This window comes from Trichechus manatus, unplaced genomic scaffold, assembly GCF_000243295.1.
Source record: "Trichechus manatus latirostris isolate Lorelei unplaced genomic scaffold, TriManLat1.0 scaffold00174, whole genome shotgun sequence".
Taxonomy (NCBI): domain Eukaryota; kingdom Metazoa; phylum Chordata; class Mammalia; order Sirenia; family Trichechidae; genus Trichechus; species Trichechus manatus.
In genome coordinates, this window is record NW_004444110.1 from 1,630,492 (window position 1) to 1,647,069 (window position 16,578).

General features: G+C 41.6%; 1 protein-coding gene across 1 annotated transcript in view; it reads left to right on the top strand.

The window, feature by feature from the left end:
- Positions 1-16,219: 16,219 nt before the first annotated feature.
- Positions 16,220-16,578, top strand: part of FGF2 (fibroblast growth factor 2) — a 99,494-nt gene continuing 99,135 nt past the window's right edge. The window contains 2 exon segments of the mRNA XM_023741126.1: positions 16,220-16,465; positions 16,468-16,578. The exon segment at positions 16,468-16,578 is cut by the window's right edge and continues 361 nt beyond it. Of these exon segments, the coding sequence (XP_023596894.1) occupies positions 16,220-16,465; positions 16,468-16,578 (357 nt within the window).

Genomic DNA, 16,578 nt, shown 5'->3' on the forward strand with positions numbered 1-16,578 from the left:
AAATGCCCTCAGGGATCCCTCTGTACGTCTGTGCAAGCCAAGGGGGTAGTTTCCAAGCCACGCAGCACCGCCTGGCCAGAAAGGGCTCCCAGCTCAAGAAAAGGAAAAGAAAACAAACAATTCAAAACAAACAAATGACCAAAAGCCCCGGGATCCCACCAGTGTGGCAGCCCAGACCAGGAAGCAGCTCCACACTCGAACGGAGCTCCGCAGCCCCTCAGGAAGAAGCAAGGATGGTGCATGGAGTCAGCTATTTGAGCGAAAGGAGGGGGAGGTGGTGAGAGGTAATGAAGAAATCAAAAGAAGCAGAAAAAAAGCAACACCAGCAGCCAACGAATGGCACTCAGAGAGCCAGCTAGTGCGGGCTGGTGGAATCCAAGCAGCCGGTGCTTCCCGGACAAGAGACGTGTCCGCGGGAAGCAGAGGAGGCCGAGTGGGGGTGAAGAAGGGTAGGGGATGGGAAAGCGTATATCACAAACTACCGGAGCTCTGCAGCCCTTCAGGAAGAAGCAAAGATGGCGCACGGAGCCAGGTATTTGAGTGAAAGGAGGGGGAGGTGGTGAGAGATAAGGAAGAAATCAAAAGAAGCGGAAAACAGCAACACCAGAAGCCAACAAATGGCACTCAGAGAGCCGGCCCGTTCAGGTGGGTGGAATCCAAGCAGCCGGTGCTTCCCAGACAAGAGACTGTGTCCGCGGGAAGCAGAGGAGGCCGAGTGGGGATGAAGAAGGGTGGGGGGGTAGGAAAGTGTATATCGCAAATTACTGGTTTTTTGTCTCCCCCTGGAAGCTCCGTGAAGTTGCTTTCTCGTATCCTGTTTGCTGGTCTCTGGTAGGAGTCCAAGATGGCGGATCCGTGCTGCGTTAGCTGATAGGGGACCTCTGCATGAATCTCTCCTCGCTCTCCTTTCTCTGTCAGTTTTCTCACTCCATTTGGTGCTTGGCTGAGTTCTTTATCTCTTCATTTGATGTTTTAGGGTTTCAAGATTGTTGTTTTCTCTGTTTGGCTTAGTTTTTTGGATCTTTGCTGTGGAGGGATGGCGTGGTGCTTCTGCCTAGAGTGCCATTTTGCCAGAAGTCAACAACCTATTATTTTATTGCCCACAAATCTTGGACAAATCTCCAGCCCCTATAATTAGGTTTCTTAACTGGGAGGACAGAGGTGTTGCAAGAGCTGGTGCAAGGAACAATGAGGTCTTTAGATAGAAGATTTTGTATTATTGGATATTAAGTCCCTCTTTGGCTTCTCATTTGAGAGGGCAGTGGGGTATTTTATGTAAAGTCTTGAATAAATCTATTTGGATTTTAACTGGTCCTGCAGAGAAGACTCGCCCTACATCAGTAGATGCAGTGCCCACAAAGTTCAGGAACCAAGAAAAGGGCCTCTTGGAGGAGAGGACTAGGCAGGGCTGAGACTTGAAGAGGCAGAACAAGTGCCTGCATGTAGTAAATAACTTCCTCTTTTTCTTGAATGTTATCTCATTCAGGATCTTTTTGCTTACGAGTATCAGGTGGGCCTAATAAAATTTCTCCTTTTTTCAGTAAACTGAAAATGGCAATTCCATTTAGATAGAAGGTCTCGACCCAACAAGTTGACTGGAATATTAGGAAGGAGTATAAAAAGCTATAAATCTTCAATAGGGTCAAGAGATATTGAAACAGGTTGAGAATGATTCAAAATTTGCTCTTGGTTTGTAAACCCCACTACTTTAGAAGTTTTATACTCCAGGGCAGAGACTTTTGCAAAAAGGTGGGGTTTACTGCAGACAGGGTGGCTACAATACCCATTAAAACTTGCAAGTTTCTCTATTAACATACAAGGTAGTTTCTCCCTATGAGTTAAGGGCTACCATAGGAAAAGTCCTTGTTTTATCCCCAGAGGCTCCTCATTCCAAATCAAGAACTGAATGAGGTGCATCTTGTTTACAAATTTTTTGTTTGCTTTTCAATTTATGACATTCACTTTTCCAATGCCTAGGCTTCTTACAATAGTGACAAGTGCCTGGTTTGGTGCCACTAGAGGGCTTAGTAAGTTTCTTCTGACTTAGGAGACTGTAATTGCTATAACTGAAGGGCCATCAGCTTATAAGCTTTTGAGGTTTGTTTGGTCTCCAAGGTCTGAGAGAGTTCGTGAGCCAGATTAGTTAGGTCAGCAATTAGAACTGTTTTCCAATCTAACTGGTGCCTTTTCACTAACATTGAAATCTTGGGCATGAAACCAGAAAGGAACACAGAGTTAATTCTGTGCAAGTCAAAGGGACAAAGGTACACCACTGTCACAAGGAGACTCTCTGGAATCCATGGGACGAATTTTAAAAGATATTTCAGTCAACAATTTATCAGTCAACGGTGGGTCAGCCATTTGTTCTGGATAGAAAGGGAGTTCAGCCAGAGTATTTTTAGAAGGATAAGAACGCAAAGAAGGATATAGAGGGTACAGTAGCCAGCAAAGGAGCAGAGGGAGTAGGGGAAGAGTTCTGATATTGCAGTTCCTCATTCTGCTTGGTTAACTTTGAAACTGTATTTTTCAGGGAAGCTATTTTACTGTCCTGATGTCTTTAGATAGATACCAATCAAAATAGACATCCCATTGACGTTGTTTAATCCAGGAGCCTTTATTTTCTAATTTACTGTGCAGAAAAACTTAGAAAGTTCAAAAGATCCCCAAAGTAGCCACTGATTTTTCAAACTGTCCCTAGTAAGATCATGCCATCCAGATAAAAATGCACAGGTCCACAGACGAAAGTGCTTATTCATATAATGGGCAGAAGTCCTGCAGGGGCAGCCCTGAGTTGCTCATAGATTCGGCATCCCCCATACTATTTTCTGACTGACAGAAAAAACCTGTGCACAATGAATTCACAATGAATTCCCAAACTTGATCATTAATTTTGGTTTCTCAGAGTCAAATAATTGCCTACAAGGGATTGCCGGGGGAATTGGACAGTGTGTTTTGTTTATACCAATGTGAGCCTCACTGCAAGGAAGTTGTCTTAAGACTGGAGGGCAGCCTAATGCTTCTGGCCTTTCCCAGAACTGGTTTATCCTGTCATTGGAGACTTTCAGTTGGTGTTCGAGTGCCTTAAGGGCTTTTATTTGCTCGAAACTGTGTCCACGTTTTTTGCAGCTTATAGATTCTGAGTTCCTGGCAGTGATCAAGTCACAAACCTGAACTGATGTCTCAGTCCAAGTAACCAAATTTACACTGAACAAAAAGAGACAGACAAACATACGGACACAAGATCCCCAAATAAAAATTTGGAGAGCATCAACACATGAAAGTGGAGCTCGAATCCAGGAGGTTATTTACATGTGGTGACTCCCAGGAGACAATGAGCCCAAATGGCTCTTGCTGGTACCTGAGCTCGAGTCCTCCACTCCTTGGGGGTTGATGATGGCCATGCACCTTTGGATCCCACTTCTCTAACACCAGAAATGTCATAGCGCAGAACAAAACTTGCGCTCTGTTAAAAGTGAAAGCAAAGAGATTTATTCAGGGAATATAACCAGGCAGCCTGGGAAACATAATGTAATTCAAGACCGGACAGTGTTCCAATGCTCTGAGGGAGAGGTGAACCACTTATACAGAAAAGCAGGGAAGCGAATATGTGACCACAGTCATGGGGGCTTGGGATGACATATAGTTATGAGACTCACTGCGGGGAAGTTAAAATTTTGTAAGATTAACTAATCTATTTTCTAACACAGACTTTCTGGAGCCAACCTGGCAAGCAATTTTCTGAAATGCCCACATACACATTCTTCCTGGGACATGTTGTGCAAACATTTTCCCAAGATCACCCAGATAAACATTTTCTAACAAATATTTCTTCATAAACCATGTCTGTGACCCCTCCATTGTTTGCTGAGGGTGGTTAAGGTTATATAAGAAGTTACATGTCACTGGATTCTATTCTAAGGCTCTAAATCACAGGCTCTATCCTAAGCAAGACAGAAAGGAAGACTTAAGACAAGCTATAAAGTTTAATTCAAAGTTTTGGTGAGTTATTTTTAATCATTCTAAGAGCCTTAGTTTTAGGGGGTCTTCACACAGCAACTATGGCCTGGTCTACAATGAAGTCAGTGTTGGTGTTGGGAGTCATAATGGACAGAAAGTTGGGCAATGTTCAACTCTACCAACATGACAATTGAACTGTGCATATGCCTGACAGCCATTACTACTCTTAACTTCATTGTAAACCAAGCCTATCCCCTCACTGCCATCAAGTCGATTCTGACTTATAACGATCTCATATGACAGAGTAGAACTGCCCCATAGGATTTCCAAGGCTATAATCTTTCCCAAGGCTGTAATCAGACTTGTGAAGTCAGCAGACTGCCACATCTTTCTCTCATGGAGGAGTTGGTGGGTACAAACTGCTGACCTTTAGGTTAGCAGCCAAGCGCTTTACCACTGCACCACCAGGGCTCCGTGACCAGGCCTATAGCGTGATCTTATTTGACATTTCGTACCATAAGAAGCATCAGTTGGTAATCTGAAATGGGGTATTCGACTTATGTCAGAACCAGCTCACGATGGAGCTGTCAGAAGGGAACCCCATCAGAGGTCGGGAACTACCTATAGTATGGACAGACTAAACTCTGGCATGCAATGTTGTTGTTAGTTGCTGTTGTGATGATTCCAACTCTTGGCAACCCCATGTGTACAGAGGAGAACTGATCCATACATAGGGTTTTCAAGGCTGTGAACTTTCAAAAGCAGATCACTAGGTCTATCTTCCCAGGTGCCTCTGGGTGGGTTTGAACCACCAAGCATTCAGCTATTAGTTGAGTGCTCAACCATTTGCAACACCCAGGGACTCCTATTCTGGATGGTTAAGACTGTCTATCAACTTGGCTGGGCCATGATTCTCAGTGGTTTGACAGTAGCATGATATTGTGATCACCCCCATGATGAGATCTGCTGTGAGTAGCCAATCAGTTGAAAGGGAGTTTCGTTGGATATGTGGCCTGCATCGTATAAGTGGACATTCTGGCAAGGCTTGTGGCTTTTGCTTGCTCTGGATCCTGCAGCTGACTCCTGTTCGCCTGACCTCCGGTTCTTGGGACTTGAGCTAGCAGCTTACCTGTGGTCTTGCCTGCCTATCTTGGGATCTGTCGATCTTTGCAGCTTGTGAGCAACAGCCCTGCTCTCTGACCTGCCAATCCTGGGTTCACCAGCAGCTACGTGAATCAGGAGAAGCCTCCAGCCTGATCCATGGACTTGAGATGTTACAGTCTCTACAACCACATGAGCCATTTCCTTGATATGTCTCTCTATATGTATATTTATACACTTTATTGGTTTTGCTCCTCTAGAGAACCCAGACTAACATAATTACAAAGCAATAAAAATGAGCAAACTAACTAACCTTACATAACACAGAAAAGCTTCTAAGACATATGTCGAATGAAAAAGCAAGTTCCTGAAATATAAGGACAACATTAGACCATTTATAGTCAAACAAAACAATACTGTATCTTTTTAAAGAATATGTATGTAAATACACAGAGGAAAGCCTGGAAAGATACTCATGAAAGTGAAAAAAAAAATGGTTTCGTCTGAGACAAAGAGAGAAGTGACTGGGACTGATGGTGGAATCCAAAGAATACTCTAGCCATTATCTGTAATGCTTTAATCTTTTACAAAGATAATGTATTAATCCACCACTCACCTCTCAGTTTGTCATACTGTGGTGACTTGCACATTGCTGTGACGCTAGAAGCTATGCCACTGGTATTTCAAATGCCAGCAGGGTCACCCATGGTAGACAGGTTTCAGGAGAACTCCTAGACTAAGACAGACTAGGAAGAAGGACCTGGCAATCTATGTCTGAAAAAATTAGCCAGTGCAAACCTTATGAATAGCAGCAGAACATTGTCTGATTTGGTGTGGAAAATGAGCCCCTCAGGTTGGAAGGCAATCAAAATATGACTGGGGAAGAGCTGCGTCCTCAAAGTTTAGTTGACCTTTATGACATGGATGGAGTCAAGCTTTCGGGATTTTCATTTGCTGATATGGCACAGCTCAAAATGAGAAGAAATAGCTGCAAACATCCAGTAATAAGCAGAACGTGGAATGTAAGAAGTATGGATCTAGGAAAATTGGAAGTTGTCAAAAATGAAATGGAACACATAAAGATCACTATCTTAGCCTTTAGTGAGCTGAAATGGACTGGTGTTGGCCGTTTTGAATTGGACAATCATATGGTCTACTATACTGGGAATGACAAATTGAAGAGGAATGGCATCACATTCATCGTCAAAAAGAACATTTCAAGATCTATCCAGTAGTACAACACTGTCAGTGATAGAATAATATCCATACACTTACAAGGAAGACTAGTTAATATGACTATTATTCAAATTTATGCACCAATCACTAAGGCCAAAGATGAAGAAATTGAAGATTTTTACCAACTTCTGAAGTCAAATTGATCAAACATGCAATTAAGATGCATTGATAATTACTGGTGACTGGAATGTGAAAGTTGGAAACAAAGAAGAAGGATCTGTATTCGGAAAATACGGCCTTGGTGATAGAAACGACGCCAGAGATTGCATGACATGATTTTGCAAGGCCAATGACTTCTTCATTGCAAATGCCTTTTTTCAACAACATAAACGGCAACTACACATGTGGACCTTGCCAGGTGGAATATACAGGCATCAAATTGACTACATCTATGAAATGAGACGATGGAAAAGCTCATCATCAGTCAGAACAAGGCCATAGGCCGACTGCGGAACAGACCATTAATTGTTCATATGTGAGTTCAAGTTGAAGCTGAATAAAATTAAAGCAAGTCCACAAGAGACAAACTATGACCTTCAGCATATCCCACCTGAATTTAGAGACCACTCAAGAATAGATTTGGTGCATTGAACACTAATGACCGAAGACCAGACAAGTTGTGGAATGACATCGATGACATCATACATGAAGAAAGCAAAAGGTCATTAAAAAGACAGGAAAGAAAGAAAAGACCAAAATTGATGTAAGGAGAGACCGAAAGTTGCTCTGGAATATAGAGTAGCTAAAGCGAAAGGAAGAAATGTTGAAGTAAAAGAGCAGAACAGAAGATTTCAAAGGATGCTTGAGAAGACAAAGTATTATAATGAATGTGCAAAGACCTGGAGTTAGAAACCCAAAAGGGAAGGACATGCTCAGCATTTCTCAAGTTGAAAGAAAAAATTCAAATCATTCTTACGAAAAGACTCTGGGTTTGGTTTTCGGCAATATCAGCTCTGTTACTACAAGAAATAAGGTTTTCTTTCAAGGCACAAGTGGAGACTTTGAGGTCGTTTATGCAGCACTTGAGCTTTGACTTTGAAGCCCTGAGCTCATCTCTTTCTTTCACCACTTTGTTTAGTGAAAGTAGGACCAATCAGCCAACTTCCTTATACTTCTCATTCTGACAGAATTGTAGAAAGTTATCAAACATGTGATTACCCAGAGCCTTGCCTCTCACCAATACCTGATCTATTGGTGGTAATATTTTGCAAATTTCTATTGCCACCTCACACCATGGATTAGCAGTGCCATGTTTACTACTGGAAGCAGAGTCATTAACATCTTTAAGACTAACCAGACTTGAGAACCATTTAGAAAACTCATCCTTACAATTTTGTTTCTCTAGAACCACTCTTAGTACCAGATGTCTTAGGCTGGGTTCTCTAGAAAAGCAAAACCATTGCAGTGTATAAATATATATATAGAGAGAGACTTATATAAAGGAAATGGCTTATGAGGTTGTAGAGGCTGGAAAGTCCCAAGTCATGGGTCAGGCTGGAAGCTTCTCCTGACTTATGTATCTGCAGGAGCTTGCAAATCCAGGATCAGAATGTCAGATAGCAGGCCTCTGGCTTGCAGGCTGTGGAGGCTGACAAATCCCAAGACTGGCAAAGTAAGACAGCAGGTAAGCTGCTAGCCCATGTCCCCAGAACGGGAGGTCAGATGAACAGGAGCCAGCTGCAGAATCGAGAGCAAGCAAAAGCCCAAGAGCCTTGTCAGAAAGTCCATCTATATTGGATGCAATCCACACCCCCAAGGAAACTCCCTTTCAACTGATTGGCTGCTTACAACAGATCTCATCATGGAGGTGATCATATTACATCAGATCTCATTATGGGGGTGATCACGTCATTAAAAAGCCAAACTACATTATAACTGCCAAACCACTGAGGATCATGGCTCAGCCAAGTTGACACACAACCTTAACCACCACATTCACATACCATAAAATTTACTATTTTAAGTGTTAATCCAATGGTTTTTAGTATATTCACAAAGTTGTACAACTATCATCACTATCTAATTCCAGAACTTTTTCAGCAAGCCAAAAAGAAAGCCCAACCTGTTATTTCCACCCCCTATTTCCCCTCTTTCCAGCCCCTAGCAACCTCTAATAAATTTTCTGACTTTATGAATTTCTCGATTTTGGACATTTAATATAAAAGGAATCATATAACATAAGCTACAGCTGCCAATCAAAAGATCAGCAGTTTGAATCCACCAGCTGCTCCTTGGAAACTGTATGGGGCAGTTAACTCTTCTGCAGGGTTGCTATGAGTGTGAATCAACTCGACAGCATCAGATTTGGTTTTTCGTTGTTTTGTCTGGCTTCTTTCACTTAGCGTAATGTTTTCAAGGTTCATCCATGTTGTAGCAAGCATCAGTAATTCATTTCTTTTTATCGCCAAATAATATTTCACTGTATGTATATACCACATTTAGTTTATCCATTCATTAGTTGATGCACATTTGGGTTGTTTTCACTTTTTGGCTGTTTTCAATAATGCTGGTATGAACATTTGTGTACACATTTTGTCTTAGTTATCTAGTGCCGTAACAACAGAAATACCACAAGTGGGTGGCTTTGATTTTCTCACAATTTAGGAGGCTAGAAGTCTGAATTAGGGCTCTGGCTCTAGAGGAAGTCTTCTCTCTCTGTTGGCTCTGGGAGAATGTCCTTGTCTCTTTTCAGCCTCTATTCTTTGGCAATCATGTGTCATGGCAGCTATCTTCCCCCACTTCAGCTTGCTTGCTCTGCTCCTAATATATCTCAAAAGAGATATATTGAGATATTATAATGTAATATAACTTGAGATATTACAACTCAAGACACACCCTACACGAATACTGCCTTACTAAATTATAAAGAAAACCCATTTGCAAATGGGATTATAAACAAAGGTATAAAAATCACACTGCCGTCGAGTCTATTCCAACTCATAACCAAAGGTATAGGGGTTAGGATTTACAACACTTATTTTTCCAGGACACGATTTGATCCATAACATATGCCTAGAAGTGGACATTGCTGGGTCATATAATAACTCTGTTTAATTTTTTGAGGAACTGTCAGACTGTTTTCCACAGTGAGTGTGCTATTTTACATTCTCACCAGCAGTGTATGAGGATTCTAATGTACGAGGATTTCTCCATGTCCTCAACATTTGTTATTTTCTGTTTTTTGTTTATTATAGCAATCCTGGTGGATTTGAAGTGGTATTTCATTGTGGTTTGATTTGCATTTCCCTAATTACCAATGATGTTGAGCATCTTTTCCTGTGCTTATTGGCTATTTGTATATCTTCTTTGGAGAAATGTCTATTGAAGTCCTTTGCTCATTTTTTAATTGGGTTATATGTCTTTTCACTGTTGTGTTGTAAGAGTTCTTTGTATATCTGGATGTTGTTGTTAGGTGCTGTGGAGTCATTTTCAACTCATATCAGCCCCAGGTGTCAGAGTAGAACTGCCCGGTAGTGTTTCCTAGACTGTAATCTTTATGGAAGCAGATCTCCAGGTCTTTCTCCCATGGAGCCACTGGGGGATTCTAACCACTACCTTTTGATAGGCAACTAACCTGATAAGGTTCTAGCTCCTTATATTCTGGATACTAGAATCTTATCAGACATATGATTTACAAAGATTTTCTTCCGTTCTGTGGGTTGTATTTTCATTTTTTTGATGCACTTAAGTTTTTAATCAAGTCTAACTCCTCTATTTTTTTCTTGTGTTGCTTGATTTTTAATGTCATATCTAAAAAAATTTTTGTTTAATCTAAGGTCATGAAGATTAAACCTATATTTACTTCTAAGAATTTTACGGTTTTAGCTTTTACGTTTAGATCTATTATATATTTTGAGTTAATTTTTGTATAGTGTATGAGGTTGAGGCCCAACTTTGATGACAGCGGGTAGTGGTATTGGTATCCACTTGTCTCAGCAACCATTTCTTGAAAAGGCTATTCTCTCCCTATTGAATGGTCTTTGCATCCTTTTGAATATCAATTGACCATAAATGTATGGGTTTATTTCTGGACTCACAATTATATTCCTTGATCGGTATGTCTATCTTTATGTCAGTACAACACTGTTTTGATTACTGTAGCTTTGGAGTAGCTAAAGTGAAAAGAGGAAATGGTGAAGTAAAAGAGCTGAACAGAAGATTTCAAAGGGTGGCTTGAGAAGACAAATTATTATAATGAAGTGTGCAAAGACCCGGAGTTAGAAAACCAAAAGGTAAGGACATGCTCGGCATTTCTCAGGTGGAAAGAACTGAAGAAAAAATTCAAGCCTTGAGTTGCAATTTTGAAGGACTCTATGGGCAAAATGTTGAATGATGCAGGAAGTATCAAAAGAAGATGGAAGGAATACACAGAGTTACTGTACCAAAAAGAATTGGTCGATGTTCAACCATTTCAGGAGGCAGCATATGACCAATAACTGATGGTATCGAAGAAAGAAGTCCAAGCTGCACTCAAAGCATTGGTGAAAAACAAATCGCCAGGAATTGACAGAATACCAGTTGAGATGTTTCAACAAATGGATGCAGTGCTGGAGGTTCTTACTCATCTATGCCAAGAAATTTGGAAGACAGCCACCTGGCCAACTGACTGGAGAGATCCATATTTGTGCCCATTTCAAAGAAAGGTGATCCAACAGAATGTGGAAATTATTGAACAATATCGTTAATATCACACACAAGTAAAATTTTGCTGAAGATCACTCAAAAGTGGTTGCAGCATACATCGACAGGGAACTGCCAGAAATTCAAGCCAGATTTGGAAGAGTACGTGGAACAAGGGATATCATTGCTGATGTCTGATGAATCTTGGCTGTCTTAGTTAACTAGGGCTGCTACAACAGAAATACCACAAGTGGATGGCTTTAACGAAGAGAAATTTATTATCTCACATCCTAAGAGGTTAGAAGTCCGAATTCAGGGCACCAGCTCCAGGGGAAGGCTTTCTCTCTATGTTGGTTCTGGAGAAAGTCCCCGTTGTCAATCTTCCCCTGGTTTAGGAGCTTCTCATTGCAGGGACCCTGGGTCCAAAGGACACACTCTGCTCCCAGCTCTTATTCCTTGGTGGTTGGAGGCCCCTTGTCTCTCTGCTTTCTTCTTTTATATGTCAGAAAGAGATTGATTTAAGACACAGTCTAATCTTGTAGATTGAGTCCTGCCTCATTAACATAACTGTCTCTAATCCAGCGTCATTAACATCATAGAGGTAGGATTTACAACATGTAGGAAAATCATATCAGATGATAAAATGGTGGACAATCACACAATACTGGGAATCATGACCTAGCCAAGTTGATGCTTATTTTTGGAGGACACAATTCAACCTATAACATTAGCTGAAAGCAGAGCATACCAAAAAGATTCTTACTTGTGTTTTATCGACTATGCAAAGGCATTCGACTGTGTGGATCATAACAAATTATGGATAACATTGTGAAGAATGACAATTCCAGAACCCTTAATTGTGCTTATGCAGAACCTGTACATAGACCAAGATGCAGTCATTGGAACAGAACAAGGGGATACTGTATGGTTTAAAGTCAGGAAAGGCATGCATCAGGGTTGTATCCTTTCACCATACTTATTCAATCTGAATGCTGAGCAAATAATCCACCAAGCTGGACTGTATGAAGAAGAATGTGGCATCAGGATTGGAGGAAGACTCATTAACAACCTGTGATATACAGATGACACAACCTTGCTTGCTGAAAGTGAAGAAGACTTAAAGCACTTACTGATGAAGAGCCAAGACTACAGCCTTCAGTATGGATTACGCTTCAACATAAGGAAAACAAAAATTCTCACAACTGGACCAAAAGCAACATCATCATAAATGGATAAAATACTGAAGTTGTGAAAGATTTCATTTTACTTGGATCCACAATCCACACCCATGCAAGCAGCAGTCAAGAAATCAAATGACGTATTGCATTGGGCAAAACTCCAACTTTGTTGTATTTTCAGTTGATTTGACTATTCCGAGCCCTTTGCATTTTCACATGAATTTTAGGATCAGCTTGTCAATTTCTAATAAAAAGGCAGTTGGAATTTTGATAGAGATTGCATTGTATCCGTAATTTGGAGAGTATTACCATTTTAACAATATTAAATCTTACAGTCCATAAACAAGTGATGTCTTTCCATTTATTTAGTCCTTTTTAATTACTTTCAACAGTTTTGTGGTTTTTAGTATACAAGTCTTCCACTTCTTTGTTAAATTTATTCCTAATTAATTTGCTCATTTTGATGCTACTGTATATGCAGTTGTTTCTTAAATTCATTTTTGGATTGTTCATTGCAAATGTATAGAAATACAACTGATTTTTGTATCCTGTGCCCTTGCTGTAGTTATTAGCTCTAATAGTTTTTTTTTAATTCTTTAGGGTTTTCTCTATGTAAAATCATGTCGTCTGCTAATATAGTTTTACTTCTTTATTTTACAATCTGGATGTCTTTTATTTCATTTTCTTGCCTAATTGCTCTGCCTAGTACCAGGGATCAGTCCCCGGAGAAGGACATTAAGCTTGGTAAAGTAAAGCATCAACGAAAAAGAGGAAGACCTTCAAGGAGATGGATTGACACAGTGGCTGCAATAATGGGCTCAAGCATAACAACGATTGTGAAAATGGCGCAGGACCGGGCAATGTTTCCTTCTGTTGTACAGAGGGTCGCTATGAGTCAGGGCCGTCCCCACTACACCTGACAACAGTACCTCAAGTGCAATGGTGAGTAGAGGTGGTGAGAAGAAACATTCTGGTCTCCATCCTGATTTTAGGAGGAAAATTTTCAGTCTTTCACCATTAAGTATGATGTTAGCTGTGGGTTTGAGGCAGATAAACATTATCAGGTTGAAAAAGTTCCCTTTGATTCCTAGTCTGTTGAGTGTGTGTGTGTGTGTGTGTGTTTTAAATCATGAAAAAAACTCGAACCCCGTTGCCATTCAGTTGATTCCGACTCATACTGACCCTATAGGACAGAGCAGAACTGCCCTATAGGGTTTCCAAGGAGCGCCTGCTGGATTTGAACTGCCAACCTTTTGGTTAGCAGCCGAAGCTCTTAATCACTACATCCCCAGGGTTTCCTTTATTATGAAAGGGTATTGAATTTTGTCAAGTGCTTTTTTCTCCGTCAGTGGAGATGATCATGTTTTTTCCCCTTTATTCTATTAATGTGGTGTATTTCATTGATTGATTTTCCTGTGCTGAACAAATCTTGCATTCCTGAGACAAATTCCACTTGATCATGGAGTACAATCTTTTTAGATGTTGCTGGATTGTGTTTCCTAGTATTTTATTGAAGATTTTTGTGTGTGTATAAACCCAAAACCCAAACTCGTACTCTTTGAGTCGATTCTGACTCATGGCAACCCCATGTGTTACAGAGTAGAACTGATCTATAGGGTTTTCTCGGCCGTAATCTTTATGGAAGCAATTTGCCCAGTCTTTCTTTTGCAGAGCAGCTGGATGGGTTCGAACCGCCAGCCTTTAGATTAGCAGTCAACTGCAAACTGCTTGTGCAACCAGGCTCCTTTTGTGTCTCTATCCATAAGGAATATTGGTCTACAGTTTTATTTTTTTGTGATGTCTTCGTCTGGCTTTGGTATCAGGGTAACATTGACCTCATAAAATGAGTTACAAAATGTTCCCTTCTCTTTTATTTTTTTGGAAGATTTTGTGAGGGAGTGGTGTTGATTCTTATTTAAATACTTGCTAAAATTCACCAGTGAAACCATCTGGTCCTGAGCTCTCCTTGTGGGAAGTGTTTTGATTTCTTGACATGCATTTCTTGATTACTAAATGGTAATTTTTTTGAAGTCTGATATCAAGTTATTATGTAGTCATCTCAGACACATCTGAAATATTAATTGTTGCATTGCTCTTCCAAGATGGCATGCATTAGTTACACAATGTTTTATATATTTATAATAACTTTTACGATCTGGAAGGCCAAGTTTTTCCTCATTACCTTTATTTTGTTAAAGGATAATTTTTCAAAAAAGGTAAAGTCATGACTGTCACACACATTTAAAGTGAACATGTGCCAAAAATTTTATTTCATTCATTAATTAATGAGGGGATCAGTAAGATGTTACAACAGGTTCAAAAGCGTATTCAAAGAACCCTGCATACAAAGGCAATAAAGAATGCTGAAATGTATTTACAAATAGATGCAAAACTGGCTTATTCCATAGGCAGGAATGTAGTCCTACAAGATCCTTGTCCATTAGCATACAAATACTTTACTGCTGGCAGGAGTTACCAAAATTTCTGGATACTATTGTTAAAAAAAATATTTTGACTTAGATCTTATCCCCTTGCTCTTGGAATTCTAAGGTATCCATGACAGAGAGTTCAAGGCCTATGCAAATCCACGTCATTTCAAAGTAAGTGGCAACCTGCTGAGTGCTAAGCATTCCTTAGGACACCCACGGAGATCATCTGGGAGGGAGCTATTTGTCTCAGCAGATTTTCAATGCAGATAAAACTTCAAATCATTTCAGAGAGAGATGTCAGAGAACGTACACAAATCAGGAGAAGAACCAAAAAGAAAAGAAAGAAAGAAAAACCACTGCTATTGAGTTGATTCCAACTCATAGCAACCCTATAGGACAGGAGAGTAGAACTGTCCCATAGGGTTTCTAAGGAGCAACTGGTGGATTCGAACTACAAACCTTTTGGTTACCAGCCATAGCTCTTAACCACTATGCCGCCACCACGGTGGTGGATTCTAATTGCTAGTATGCCTGATTTTCACAGCTTCAGAGAATTGACTCACACTTCCATTATCCTAGAAATGTATCTGGTGTTAAACCCCTCTTGGAGACATAAGAACAAATGCAATCATGGATGACCTTTTGAAACCAAACATATTCCTATACAGAGGAATTTCTGTACTTGCACCTTCTCCTAGGAGCTTTCCCTAACCTCTGCCTTCTCCTAAGATGAGTTAGCCCTTCACCTCACAGTACTTCATCCTACTTTTCTACGGCTTGTCACATTCTCCTGGTATTTGTTATTGTTTCTCACGTTACCTCCCTCACTGTCCGCCTGATCCGGCATCTTCCACTGCCCTTAGTACAATGTTGAGCACACAGTAGACGTTTTGCAAGTATATGCAAGTTTTCTGGACAGATATGCTGGTAATCATCTGTAGTACTCGTTTCCGTCTGCTGAAAATCACCAAAAAGCAATGAACTTCCATTTTGTGTACGGGATTTTCAGAAAATTATCCTCTCTCCAGGAAATGCGCAACAATTAAGTCAAAGCTCATGCCAGCTATAGAGTCGCTATCGACTCGATCGCAAAGGGTTTGGTTTTATGCCAGCTCAGGAGTAAGACATTATTAACACTCTTCTATCACGGTTAGAATTTGAGGCTCATCTTTCTCCTTCCACGTCGTCTTACACAAGTGAAGTCGGGTAAAAGAAAACCTTTTCCTCCTAGCAACCCAATCCGCTCCCTTCCTCTGGCCTCTTTCTCTACTTTGATTGATAAACTACTTCAGCTTGTGTTCGTTAATTTTAACAGTGTGTTCCCCACACGTACTCCTGGTCTATTGGTGATTAGAAAATTTCAAAACCAATTCTGACACAGAATCCTCCCGGCTTCCGACCCCTCTGCGTCTTTCGGGGTGGAAAGAGTTTCTTCGCTCTGAAACGCCGGCAAGGAAAAATAATGGGGGAGAGAGTTGCATTTAAACTTTAAGTTGTGTCACGGCTGATTGCACAGCAAAAGCTCCGCAGAAAGGAGGAAGACTAAACGTGGTTGGGGTGGCGCACGGTTGGGGTGGGGGCAACTCCCGAGGAAAGGCTCGAGGGTAGAGCCTCCAGAGCTGCCCAGGTCTCAGCCACCTCCTCCTGGCACCCCCGCACCTTCCCCGCCCCAGCTGAGTCCGGGTCCCCACGGGACTCATGTCGCGCGCTTGCGTGCTGCGGCCGAAGCGCCCAACTCAGAGGCCGGCCCCAAAGAAGCCCGAGCGAGTCGGGGGCGGCGCGGAGGGAGGGAGGAGAGCCGGGGGCGCGGGGGGTTGGTGGGCGTCGGCGGGTGGAGAGGTAGAATATGTGACGCTGCGGCCCGGCCCGTGCCAGACCAGTGGACGCGGTGCTCGCGGTTGCAACCGGATCCCAGGAGCTGCAGCTTGGGGAGGCGGCTCTCCCGAGAGCAGCGGCCGCAGAGACACCCAGCCCTAAACCCCAGTTCCCCGGCCGCCCGGCTCGCCAGCGCGCTAGGGCCAGCGGAGAAGGGTGCGAACGAGCCGAGCGAGGCTGGG